General features: G+C 32.0%; 1 protein-coding gene across 1 annotated transcript in view; it reads right to left on the bottom strand.

Annotated features, from left to right (window-relative positions):
* LOC139489186 (low-density lipoprotein receptor-related protein 2-like) overlaps positions 1-14274 on the bottom strand; it is a 49218-nt gene that overhangs the window by 18375 nt on the left and 16569 nt on the right. The window contains exons 9-13 of the mRNA XM_071275369.1: positions 12374-12499; positions 11217-11342; positions 3846-3974; positions 2267-2392; positions 726-851 (exon numbers count right to left, since the gene is read on the bottom strand). Of these exons, the coding sequence (XP_071131470.1) occupies positions 726-851; positions 2267-2392; positions 3846-3974; positions 11217-11342; positions 12374-12499 (633 nt within the window). The remainder of the gene's footprint in view (positions 1-725; positions 852-2266; positions 2393-3845; positions 3975-11216; positions 11343-12373; positions 12500-14274) is intronic.

The raw sequence follows: 14274 nt of genomic DNA, 5'->3' as shown, positions 1-14274 counted from the left end.
AATTAAATGATTAAATGAGACCGGAATGTGTTAATGAAATTATGAAAACTACTACTAAAGGAACATTTCACATTGACAGTATAACATGCAAGTACTAAGAAACGGCTTGGGGACTCCGTCATAATGAAGTTATTTCAATGGAGGACACTAGTTGCATGATCTTGCCAGATGGAATATTAAAATTCATTCTACTTTTGTAAGCATTTGTAAAATATGTGAAAAACAGATTATAACACGTGCTGGTCCATATGGGCAATGGTATCATCCCTCGACCCATATAAGCCCTCGGCCAGGTCCTCGCGTCTATTATGGGAGTCTCGGGATGATATCGGGTATCTATATAGAAATGGACTTTTTATAATCTATAATTATTTACTTTTGAATATTAAGAATTGTGATCTGAATCATTATTGCAAAACAAATATTAATAACATTCATCGTTATCAAGAAGACAAAGTACACTATGTAACCACTTTTTTTCCAAGAGGATATTTATGTCGTCGGGTTGCAGTCTGGCAGATCTATAACCAACGCCTCTTTCTATTCATGTTAAAAAGAAAATATGTTTAAAAATTGATTCTACTCCTACTGTCTAATAACGAAACCATCACAATGAAATATAAACATGCCACACTTTTAATGATTTCTTGACAACAAATAACCTAACAGATACATATCCAAATTCCAAATTCTCATAAACTGATACCTGACTTTCAATATCTCACCGTTACACATATTTTCATCCTCATCAGATTTGTCATTACAATTTGTGTATTTGTTACATACATTTGATTTATAAATACATTGTATGCCATCATCACATTTCACTTTGTCGCTGTCACATTCCCTTGCTGCAAAATAATTGTATACATGTTTAATCAAATGTGTTTATTTTTTAGTTGTATATGTTCAGCATGAAAACATAATAATTAGAGCAATGATATTTATTCTCTAGTTTTATCAAGCTCACATTAATTCCAACTAGCGTTTTAGTATGTCTTGGGTGACGGAGGAAAATTGTTCAATTTTGAATACCTTTCATCTTCACTATTGATTTTGAATGTGTGATAACCATGAACATTTGTATTTATTTCTTTTTATATCTTTAAAATGATGATTTAACAGGTATGAATAAACTCATCATAGATACCAGGATTAAAATTTCGTATTTGCGCCAGATGAGCGTTTCGTCTACAAAAGACTCATCAGTGACGCTCGAATAAAAAAAAGTTAAAAAGGCCAAAAAAATTTTTGCCAAAGATAAAAACTAAATCAAACATATCAGAAAGAAAATTAGCAGAAAGTCAAACCTTGCTATCAAAAATTCATGTTTAAGTAATAAAATCTATAAACTTTTTCACTTCTCTCAAGACTTTCAGTGGTGGTTATAACAGTGTTTATGCTATAACTAGAGGTGTATTTATCATAATATTGGTATAAAGGACAGCAGATTCAATATGTATCAGTAGCTTAAACGTATTTGTTTTTACCGTAATTAGTGAACGAGTGTATGGGCTTCATTTTATTTGATTGCATGTCTTTTCATGTAATCTTTGCTGGTCAACTAGCTGTGATTTACAAGAGGAGCTTTATCATAAAAAAAATAACATTTTAACCCTTATTGATTTCATTAACCTACCCTACTAACATTTGAAAAAAAGACTAGATGTTTGAAACCGATAGCAATAAGTAATACCAATCTAGATTTCTTAATTTCTAGAAATCTTTTAAAGCAGATGAAAATAAATCTATCTTTTATATACTGCATATAACCATTTGTTGAATTATTTAAAAAGCAATTAGCTTTTTGATGAACTATACAGCATTTAAATAGTGTACAACTTCTAATTAAACGCGTGTGAGTATGGTTTACCTTCTGCATCCGTTTTAGAACAGTAATCGTTGCCGACTATTTAAAGTTCTGTAAATGGTGTAATAAAATTGGAATTTCCAGCAAATATGTAACAGTGCGGTTTTTTTCAATGTTGCAATTAGTGTAGGAGAACGAAGAAATGTGTATAGTGTAATGATATTTGGTGTATTACATGTATGTATGTGTGAGGTTTACATCATTTAAGAACTGTCATGCAAAAGAAAAGAGCACAAATGAAATGGTGCAAATATACAAGAAAAAAATGTTCTCGTGCAGGCTGTGTGTTTCTGCGTATAAAATTTTTGTATAAACGTTACATGTGTTAAACGTCACATTTTATTTTGCAAAACAATAAGAATGTTGAGAAAAAAAGACAACTGGTTTCGAACATACCTCTACAAACGTCTGGATCTTCGTCTGATTTATCTGTACAATCTTCGTAGCCGTCACATAAACTGTATTCACTGATACATTGTAATCCGTTTAAACACTTTTGATTGTAATCACTGCAGCTATAATCTAGATATATGTATGTAATGTAAAAGATAATAAAATGATATGTCCAGACATGAAAAGACTTGCTACATCAATCATATACCGTTTTTGCGCCGCTAAAAATAAGAATATGTGATTCCAATGCTATTCTTTTAATTTTATTTTTGTATTGTGAAACTAAGTTTATTTCCAATTATGCCTCTGTATACGCATCGGACACATTATTGTATCAAGTTACAACATCAATTTTACCATAACTGGTATAACTAGAGGCTCTCAGGAGCCTGTACCTACTGTGGTTTTGGGAATCATGTAAAAAAAGGTGAAAATCATAATAAATAGTATTAGATAGACTAATAATGATTGAAGCCAAGTTTAGTTTAATTTAGACAGTAATAAAATTAAAAACAGGTCATCCCAGTGTAGTCTTACAATAGTTACTGAAGACCCCTTATCATTATCTAAATAAGTTTTCAAGTTGTGACCATTTTGAATTTTTTTTTACAATTTTCCCGTAGACTTCTATAGTAAACTCCTATGTTCTATTTTTAGCCATGTCGACCATGTTGGTTAGATGGCAGGGTAATTTATAATCTTAAATTTATCAATCAATATACCCTATTGATGACTGTGGCTAAGTTTGATTCTATTTGGCACAGTAGATTTGGTGGAGAAGATTTTTTAAAAAGATTACACAAATTTAAGAAAAATTGTTAAAAATTGACTCTTAAGAGAATTACTCCTTAAGGGGTCAATTGACAATTTTGGTCCGATTGTATTATTTGTAGATCTTACTTTGCTGAACATTATTGCTGTTTATAGTTGATCTTTATTTATAATAATATTTAAGATATTAACCAAAAAACTGCAAAATTTCCTTAATATTACTAATTCAGGGGCAGCAACTCAACAACGGATTCTCTTATTCAGGGCAGATAGATCGTAACCTGATGAACATTTTTACCCATTATCCGATTTGCTCTAAATGCTTTAGTTTCAGAGATATAAGCCAAAAACTGCAAATTTACCCCTTTGTTCTTTTTTTTAGCCTTGTCGACCAGGTTGGTTGGCAGGCGGGGTCATCGAACAAGTTTTTAAAACTAGGTATCATGTTTGGATAAATGTGTCCTAGTAGTTTTAGACGAGAAGAATTTTGTAAAAGTATACGATAGACGACGACGGACAACTAACGCCAAGTGATAAGAAAAGCTTACTTGGTCATTTTGGCCAGGTGAGCTAAAAACGGAATATATGTCAAATGTTATTTTCTTTAAATCGCTGTGGTTTTTTTTTAAACTTGCAAAAATACTGTTTTTTGTTGATTTTGATTATTACCAAAGTATTATGGTATATTGAATATGATAATTAATTTGGAAGATATTCTGAGTATATAGATTTAACAGCAAAGCTCCATAACGATATAAAAAAATCAAATCCTTGTTCAAGAAAAATAGTAAACAGTTCATTATTAAAGTACCTCGACAAAAGCCTGGATCTTCATCTGACTTATCATTACAATCTACATTCCCATTACACAAACTATTTTCTTCGTCGATACATTGTTGTCCATCAGCACATTTCCTTTTCCACTCAGGGCAAACATATGCTAAACATACAATTTAAAAACCTGTTTAAAATCATATTATCTGAGCATTTAATATGGTTTAAAAACATGTTATACAGTGGAGATTACTTCTAACCTCTCATTAAATCTGTCAGATTCTGTCAGGAGAACTGTTCAAGGACAGTATGTAGAACTGTCAGCCTGACACCTTTTAGACAGTTCTAGCTAGAACAGTTTTAACCTAGAACTGATTTGGTCAGTTCTACCTAAAACTGATTTGGACAGTTCTACCTAGAACTGATCCTGACAGTTTTTTCCCTAGAACAGTTTTAGACAGTTCTACCTAGAACTGACCAAATGTTTGGTCAGTTCTACTTCTAGAACAGTTCTACGACTAGGACAGTTCAACGGTTAGAATTGATTGATAAATTCTACGACTAGAATTGATTGATAAATTATACGGCTAGAATTGATTTATAAATTCTACGGCTAGAATTGATTTATAAATTTTACGGCTATAATTGATTTCTAAGTTCTACGGCTAGAATTGATTTATAAATTTGAAGAACTCTGTCTTTAATATAAGGCTTCGGCAAAATAGCGATTTATATAGAGTTTTGCTATTCTGTCGGTCTTATTTCAGTTTTTTTTATCAAGACACCATGTTTAACCCAGCCATATTCTGCATGAATGTGCCTGTTCCAAGTCAGGAGCCTGCAATTCAGTGATTTTCTTTTGTTGATGTGTTACATAAATTATTTGTTTTTCGTTCATTTTTTGTACATAAATTAGGCCCTTAGTTTTATCAGTTGAATTGTTTTACATTTGTCATTCCGAGAGTCAGGATTACTCGTATAACAAAATTATTTGACCTCATTAACCAAATGCAATAACTTGTTTCCCAATCCACAATTATAAATAATTATGTTTTTAAATCAAACTTAAACTGACCATATTTGCTCTTCATCATGTAAATCTACATACATGTAGCCGCACACTGCAGAAATACATTTATATTTTTAGGCAAGGATGGATTGTACAAATGACAGCAATTATATTGGAAAACAATGACTTCAAAATTTTGTTTGCATCAATTTATAATACCAGCATGTCCTCTTTTTATTTAAAATATTGAATCGTAAACAAATATGATATCTGTTTACGAGTACTTTTCATACCTCGAACGGACCCGTTTAAATGAAAATCTTTTGACCGCATCAACCTAAACTGACATTATTTGCTCTTTTTTCTGCAAATCTATATAGCTGCACAGTAATTCAGTTATAATTTTAGGTCAAGAGGGACTGTAATATACAAGTTACAGCAATATTGTTAAACAATGACCACAAAATTTTGTTCGCATAAATTTAAAGTGCCAGCATGTTCTCTTTTTATTCAAAATGTTGAATCGTAAACAAATATCAGTAGTTTTCATACCTCAGACTGACTCGTGTAATAAAATCTTTTGATCGCATCAAACAAAACTGACCATATTTGCTTTTTTTTTTATGTAAATCTATGTAGTTGCACAGTAATTCATTTATAATTTTAGGTCAAGAGGGACTGTAGTATACAAATAACCACAATATTGAAAATCAATGACCACAAAAATTTTATCGCATCAATTCAGAGTGCCAGCATTTCCTCTTTTTATTAAACATATTGCATCGGAAACAAATATCAGTAGTCTTCATACCTCAGACTGATGAGCCGTGGTGTAGTGGTTAGTGCATCGGGATATCAGTAGTTTTTGCAAATCTATATAGCTGCACAGTAATTCAGTTATAATTTTAGGTCAAGAGGGACTGTAGTATACAAATAACCGCAATATTGGAAATCAATGACCACAAAAATTTTATCGCATCAATTGAGAGTGCCAGCATTTCCTCTTTTTATTCAAAATATTGCATCGGAAACAAATATCAGTAGTTTTCATACCTCAGACTGACTCGTGTAACAAAATTATTTGTCCGCATTAACCAAAACAAACCATATTTGACAGCATCAAACAAAACTGACCATATTTAACCGCATCAACCAAAACTGACCATATTTGCTCTTTTTTATGTGATATTTTTATGTAAGGATGGATTGTATAATACAAATGATAGCAATGGTGGTACACAATGACTACCAAATTTTGTTTGCATCAATTTAGAGTGCCAGCATGTCCTCTTTTTATTCAAAATATTGCATCATAAACAAATATCAGTAGTTTGCATACCTCAAACAGACTGGTATAACAACATTTTTTGTCCGCATCAACCAAAACTGACCATATTTGCACTTTATAATGTAAATCTTAAGAGCCGCAAAGTAAATCACCTATATTTTTATATCAGGATGGATTGTATGATACAAATGGCAGCAATATTGGAAAACAATGACTACAAAATTATGCTCGCATCAGTTTATAGTGCCAGCATATCCTCTATTTATTCAAAAATTTGAATCGTTAACTAATTTCAGTAGTTTTGATATCTCAGACTGACTCATATAACACAATTATTTGTCCGCATCAACCAAAACTGACCATATTTGACAGCATCAACCAAAACTGACCATATGTGACAGCATCAACCAAAACTGACCATATTTGCACTTTATTATGTAAATTTTAATACATATATATATATACATGTAGCCGCATAGTAAATAACTTATAGTTACATCTCACGAAGGATTGTATAATTCAAATGACACCAATATTGGAACACATTGACTACAAAAAAAATCCACATCAATTTAGAATACCAGCATGTCCTCTTTTTATTCAAAATATTGAATCGTAAACAAATTTCAGTAGTTTCGATATATCAGACTGAGTCGTTTTAACAAAATTATTTGACCGCATCAACCAAAACTGAGTATTTTTACAGTTTATCATGTAAATAAATATGGCCTCATTGTACATGTTGTAAACCAATAATATTTCTATGTCAAGACGGATCGTATGATAAAACTGACACCAACTTTGAAACGCAATGACTACCATGACTATGAAAGTTTGTCAACATCAATTTAGAGTGCCCTTATTTCCTCTCTGTACATGCTGTATCCATAATAAAGAACCGTCACTAAAGTCAGTGGTTCGTGATTGTTCTTTTTTAAACAAAACTATTTAACGGCATCATCCAACACTCACATGACTGATTCATATACTTTAAAATGAAAAGCACATGTATGAGAAGTTTTCTTCTTGGAATCGTATAATGTTAATATATTTTGAAGAAGGCAAAGAAGAATGATTGATTGTATGTGCAGCCTAACGTCCAGGGACAAATGTTACATTCATGTTCAGATCGAGTATATTTTTCTGACGTCACAGACTCCCCGATATCATTTATAATCGTTATGGATAAGTCTGTCTAAATTGACGAGATGGTGCAAATGTACATACTTATACAACACGTATTTCATTAAGATCCCATAATTCATCCACTGTACAATTTTCGTTTGAACATTTGTCAAAAAAGAATCTTAAATCATGAATGTAATTCCAAGGCAAAAAAGGTAAATTACGATTAAAATTCCATGAATTAAATGCAGAGGTATATTTAGGAAGAGACTGTTAAAACGGGAAACGAGGTAAGGTAAACCATGATGTTTATATTCAATTATATAAAAATATTTCTCCGAGTGTCGGATAACCTTTCTATCCGCTTCGATATTTGTAACGTTACATGTAACGTTTGATCAGTAAAAATATAGAAAATCTGCTATTATACAGTAAAGTAATTGGAACTGATTTTTTTTCTAAATTCTAAGACGCCCTTACTGCAGTGACGTCATTTAGAACTGTTCTACAGTCCTGACTGATTTATTCAGTTCTGCGGACAGTTCTATGGTTAGAACTGATTTGGACAGTTTTACCTAGAACAGTTTTAGACAGTTCTACCCTAGAACTGATCCTGACAGTTCTACCTAGAACTGATTTAGTAAGTTCTACCTAGAACTGATTCTGACAGTTCTACTTAGATAAGTTCTAAGGTAGAACTGTTCTAGGTAGAACTCTTCTAGGACAGTTTAGAACAGTTCTATGACAGACTATTCTGACAGTTCTAATGAGAGGTTAGAAGTGATCTCCACTGTATATAAATATTATACAAATAGTAACCAAAGATCAAAAGGTTTTAATGTAGGACTAAATATCACTGCTCGGTTTCATAAATGAGTAAACCCCATGTCTTATTGTAAGCATATTGTCGAAAAATAATCTGTAATTGTTTTGAAAAACAACTGCACTAAGAAGCAGCGCGAACTGAAACGATATAAATTATATATGCTGACTGGTTTAAACACAACAATTAAAGCGGTTTTTTTCATGTGTTGCTGAATCATAATTATATTGTTTTGCTAAAAAAAAGACCCGCCATTTTTCTCCCTAGTTGAAACAAACTTTTCCTGCAATGGTTAATTATCGTTTGCATTTCTGTGAAGTGTTTTGTGCACTCTTTGTATTTACTTTTTTTTTCGTTTACCTTTGATTATGGTGTTATTTGTTTGTTTTTGTCGACCTACGTTGATTTACTTTGCCCTTGATTTATTTTAGAGATTTCTCTCTGGCTTTATGAGGCCTTCACTGCGGACAAGCCACTTTTGTTTTTAACAGTTTAAAAAGAAATTATTTAAAAAATCATTGCCGTTTGTCTAAAAAAAAAAGATAATTGAGAATTATAATAGAATATTATATAATTTTATCTAACATAATGCCTTTTTTTGAAGCGATAAATTAACAAAACTTCACATTATTTGAATCGACAGTTAAACTGTGCATTAAAGACGTTTGGTTCTAGTATTGCAATGAAATTTACGGAGGAAATAACCATTTTATCTCAAACCTTAAAAGAATATTTAAGATTGTTAATTGAACAGAAAACCCGAAATTGGAAGCAAAACAAGACTACTATTAACATGATTAAGTGAATTAAATAATTTTATAAACTGTAGTTTGCATTTTCATCTGTGTTTATCATAACATTACAGGATTCATACGTGTAGCCTTTGAAAGACATTTGATTGACAGATGGACGCAGTCCGAACATATACACAAATTGACTTGGAGTCGACTTTTTGACTGCTGTCCAAGTTAACCCGAACAAAAAAAGAAGGCAGACAAGCCAGGTAACTTCATCGTTGGTAAACAAGACTTAAATCTGCTTTTTCAGGACTGCTTTAGACCTACTGACATGTCTTTTCCAGATTAGACCTGTAAACATGAATGCTTTTGAACGGTTCTTATGTATGATCAGCTCCTGAACTTACATAAGGATAGGTCTGCTTAATATAAGTCATTGTCAACTCAGAAATAATGCTAGCAACATAAAATCTCATTTGTTTAATCAGTGTTTATCGGAGAACACTTTTTGTGCAAACTGTAATCACCCTGTTGAGTATAACCAACATTTCTGTTTTGTTCGCCCTAAGTGCAATGATGTAAGACAGATCCTACTTGATTCCATTTACTCCATTGCTGATAATGTTGACATAAATATTGAATTTTTACTTTTTGGAAACAGATTATTTTCATATGATATGAATATTGTTATTTTTAAATCTGTTCAGAAATATATCAGTGACACTGAACGTTTGTTTGAAATTTACTTAATTTTTGTTTTATTTAGTTTTATTTTTTATTTTTTTCTCCTCCACTTCAACATTAATTTATTTATTCCACTTAGCAAGCGTACTGTCTCTTTCAAGCCATATACATATATTTCTAATGACTTATAACGGATATTTACATGTTTCAAGGTACTTGAATAAATGATGAGTAATTGCCTATATACTTAAATATACTTTACATTTAGTAAGTAACACTGTAAACATATATTTGCTCGTGTTTGCTCATAAGTAGCATGCATGTTCCACTATATTATATTACTTTAAATACAGTTGAATTATACCTTGTACATGTAATATGGAGAGAGCTTTTATAGGCTTTGCCCGTTTCTCAATCCTTTTCATATATTAATGAATAAAAATATGTTTATAATCAAGTCTGCTTATGAAGACATGGGCTAGTAATTGTTAACACTTTCCATATCAGACATGACCTTTGATTATATATAGGCGTTGTATAATGTTCTGAATCATTTACGAACCTTCTAGCCAATTTCGGCATATTTACCCATTTATCATACAGCTATAACATTTTTATTATAAGTTATGGTAACTTTTGATCGATACGAACACAGCGGTTTGTTATACAAACTATCCCGAGATATCTGAACTACTTTATTTTAGTTACGGTTTAGTTTTTTTGACTAAAAAGAGGCAGCGTTGGCAACTCGAAATTAACGCGGACAAAATTTTGTGGTTAGCGTGTACCAATATCGATTTAATTTGTATTATACAATCATTCTTAGAGAACAAATTTTACTGATTTATGATACCGCCAGATCATTTATATTACAAAGTATAAATATTGTAACCTTTGATTGATGCAGACAAAATGATTCTACAAACCATCCTGAGATATCAAAACTACTGATTTTTAATGACGGTCCAGTACTTTGACATAAAAGAGGAAATTGTTGGCACTCTAAACTGATGCAGACAAGTTTTTGTTTTCAATGTGTACCAATATTGCTGTCATTTGTATTATACAATCCATCACGAGTTAACAAATTTACCAATTTATGATACCGCTATTTGATTTCTTTAACTGCAAATATGGTCATTTTTTGTTGATGCATTCCAATATTGTTCTTATACAATCTATTTTGAGATATGAAACATACTAACTTTTAGTGTCGGTTCAGTAATTTGGAAAACACAGGAAGTGCCGGCATTCTAATTAAAATTAATGCAGACAAAAGTCATAAGTCGGAATTAAATGTTTAGAATTTGGGATCTTAGTTTTAAGGGAAAGTTAATCTGCAAAAGGCAAAGTGTACCCGAGGAAAATATAATTCGGCAATCGCAAAACTCTTTTCAATGGAATTTGATTTGTTTTTGTTTTTGTTTATCTTTGTATAGTTTAAGTTTAACAATTGTGTACAATTATTTTTGAAATATTTTATAACATTGATTGGATTCATGTTTTTGGAAAGTATTTTATTTTTATCACTCATAATTTTTCTCTCGCCCCTATCAACACTCCAAATAAATGGGACATTCAATACCTATTCTACACTAACAAAACCGAAAACAATTAAACCTTTCATTTCAGTTATAAGTTAAAAAAAAAGTTTGCTTGAATTTACATATTACTCATTGAAAGTAAAACTAAAAACTCTGGCTATGCTATGTAAAATAAACAGTTAATTTCTTTTAACAAACCTTTGCACACCTCTCCCTCTTCATCAGAACCGTCTGCACAATGTTTCACTCCATCGCAAAAAGTAGAATTATAGACACATTGAAGACCATTTGCGCACTTGACCTGGTTGTATTCACAAGGAAAGGCTGAATAAAATAATTAAAAATGTGTATAGTCCTCAAAATTTTTTAAATTATAAACAATAGTTATCAAAAGTACCAGGATTATAATTAAGTACTCCAGACGCGCGTTTCGTCTACATAAGACTCATCAGTGACGTCCATATCAAAATATTTAAAAAGCCAAACGAGTACAAAGTTGAAGAGCATTGAGGATCCAAAATTCCAAAAAGTTTTGCCAAAAACGGCTTAAATAATCTATGCCTGGGATGAGAAAATCCTTTTTTTTTTAAATTCAAGGTTGTGTAAACAGGAAATTTATAAAAATGACCACATTATTGATATTCATGTCAACATCGAAATGTTGACTACTGGGCTGGTGATACCCTCGGGGACGAAACGTCCACCAGCAGTGGCATCGACCCAGTAGTGTAAATAGTTATCAAAGGTACCAAGCTATGGTTCTTTAATACTCCAGCAAGCAAAGTATTCTCAGGCATATTTGACTTTTAAGTCGGTATTCATTCATATGGCTTCAAAATGTTTAGCTGTTATGTTCACGATGAAGGTTAATGCAAATAGGCGCTTTGGACGCCAACAAATTATAATTGTTTTTTTTTGCATTTTAAACCTATAATATGCTGGTTTGTTTTTGTTTGTTTTTGTTTTGATAAGAATAAGAAGATTGCTAATGAGACAAAACTCCACCAGAGATCAAATGACCTAGACATTAACAACTGTAAGTCAGCGTACGACCTGCAACGATTAGCAAAATCCATACCGTATAGTGAGCTATAAAAGGCTCCGAAAATATAACACGAATAATTAAAAGCACTTGTTTTGTTTGTTTGTATTATCAGGCAGATGAGTTGAGTCTTATATATACATTTTTTAAAGGTTTGCATATTTTACGCGTTTAACAGCTAACCATATGAAACAGGTAATCGTTAACCATATATGTCTTTAGTTAATAAATCATATATCTTTTGAAGTTTCATTGTTTAAAATACATCTAATTAATGCAAATACCCTACACGACCTTTTATACGTGCATATACCTTTACACAAATCTTCATCCTCGTCAGATCCGTCATTGCAACTGGTATATTGATTACATAGGCCTGATTTATAAATACACTCTATGTTATCCCTACATTTAACTTGATGATCTGGACACTTATAATCTACAATCAAAAGCAATTTAATATAGATAAAATCTACAATCATTTTATTTTGAGAAAGGTGTCGACGAATATCGTTAAAGACACGGTTAACATCTATAATGCAAATCTTTTCCGTCCTTCTCGTGGATTGCTTTTAATACAAAATGGTATATTGTGTGTGTCTTCCAGTATAAGTTTACATTTATCCCGTTGTTTGCATAATTACAACAATTGTTTAATATTAATTACTTAAAACATGTCCAGGATACGAAAACATGAGTAGTGTTATTCGAAATATTAGTTGACATTAATAATGTTTCGTTTTCGAAACAAGTGTACTAATCATTGCTTGAAGCAAGTCAATTTGAACAAAATGAAGATATCGATCTAAATTCAGCGAACATTCATTCGACTGCAGTTGTAAACAAGTCAACATTATGTCGTTACTTTGACCAATCTTTTTACGGTGGAACTATTTTATGGATTTTTAAACGAATCGCCATGGAATGTGCAAGTGATAATTTTTGAATATAAAATAGAATACAGGCGATTCGTCAGATCCATCATGAGATTGTGAATAACCAGAACATAGGCCATCCTTATTTGTACCCTCGATATCATTCTGGCATCTGCCTCCATTCCATTAAAAATCTTAATAATCATCAGTAAAATTATTACCGCGTCTATAATTTTCAACAGATAATTAAGCAAAGGAATAAAGACACTATTTTCTACTGCTATTCAAAGGAAATGCTTTGTTTTATATCGGTACTTTTAATCGACAATTGTATAGCTCTGATTGAGTAGCATATCAGATAAAGAACAACTGTATCAAACGCCTTACACAGACACTTAGCAGTCATAAGTGGTTGGGTACAAAATACGACAAGGCAAACGCCAAACCCCCCCAAAAATGAACAGACGACAGCAGTAAGGAATTGAAATATTGTTTCCCTAAATAAGTAGTCTATTTTCCTATTACAACTATCGACTACGAAATATATAAGTTCCCAGCAGATTAACGTCTCTGTGGTAGGACATTCTCATACTAACTCAATATGTTAATGTCTCTGTGGTAGGACATTTTCATACTACGTCAATAGTTTAACGTCTCTGTGGTAGAACACTCTGGTACTCAGTCAAAACAGTAACGTCTATGTGGTAGAAAACCGTGGTACTCAGTCTCTTTGGTTGAACATTCTGGTACTAAGTCAATAGATTAACGTCTCTGGGGTATATCACTCTGGTACTCAGTCAAAAGAGTAACGTCTATGTGGTAAAAAACCGTGGTACTCAGTCAATATGTTAATGTCTCTGTGGTTGAACATTCTGGTACTAAGTCAATAGATTAACGTCTCTGGGGTATATCACTCTGGTACTCAGTCAAAAGAGTAACGTCTATGTGGTAAAAAACCGTGGTACTCAGTCAATATGTTAATGTCTCTGTGGTTGAACATTCTGGTACTAAGTCAATAGATTAACGTCTCTGTGGTATATCACTCTGGTACTCAGTCAAAAGAGTAACTATCGACTACGGAATATATAAGTTCCCAGCAGATTAACGTCTCTGTGGTAGGACATTCTCATACTAACTCAATATGTCAATGTCTCTGTGGTAGGACATTCTGGTACTTTATCAATACGTTCACGTCTCAATGATAGGACATTCTGGGACTGAGTCAATAGGTTAACGTCTATGTGGTGGAAAACCGTGGTCCTCAGTCAATAGGTTAATGCCTCTGTGGTTGAAAATGCTGGTACTAAGTCAATAGGTTAACGTCTCTGTGGTAGAACAC

Source organism: Mytilus edulis, chromosome 9 (genome assembly GCF_963676685.1).
Source record: "Mytilus edulis chromosome 9, xbMytEdul2.2, whole genome shotgun sequence".
In the NCBI taxonomy this organism is placed as follows: domain Eukaryota; kingdom Metazoa; phylum Mollusca; class Bivalvia; order Mytilida; family Mytilidae; genus Mytilus; species Mytilus edulis.
The sequence above is the reverse complement of the archived record's forward strand: the minus strand, read 5'-3'. Positions and strand labels throughout refer to the sequence as shown.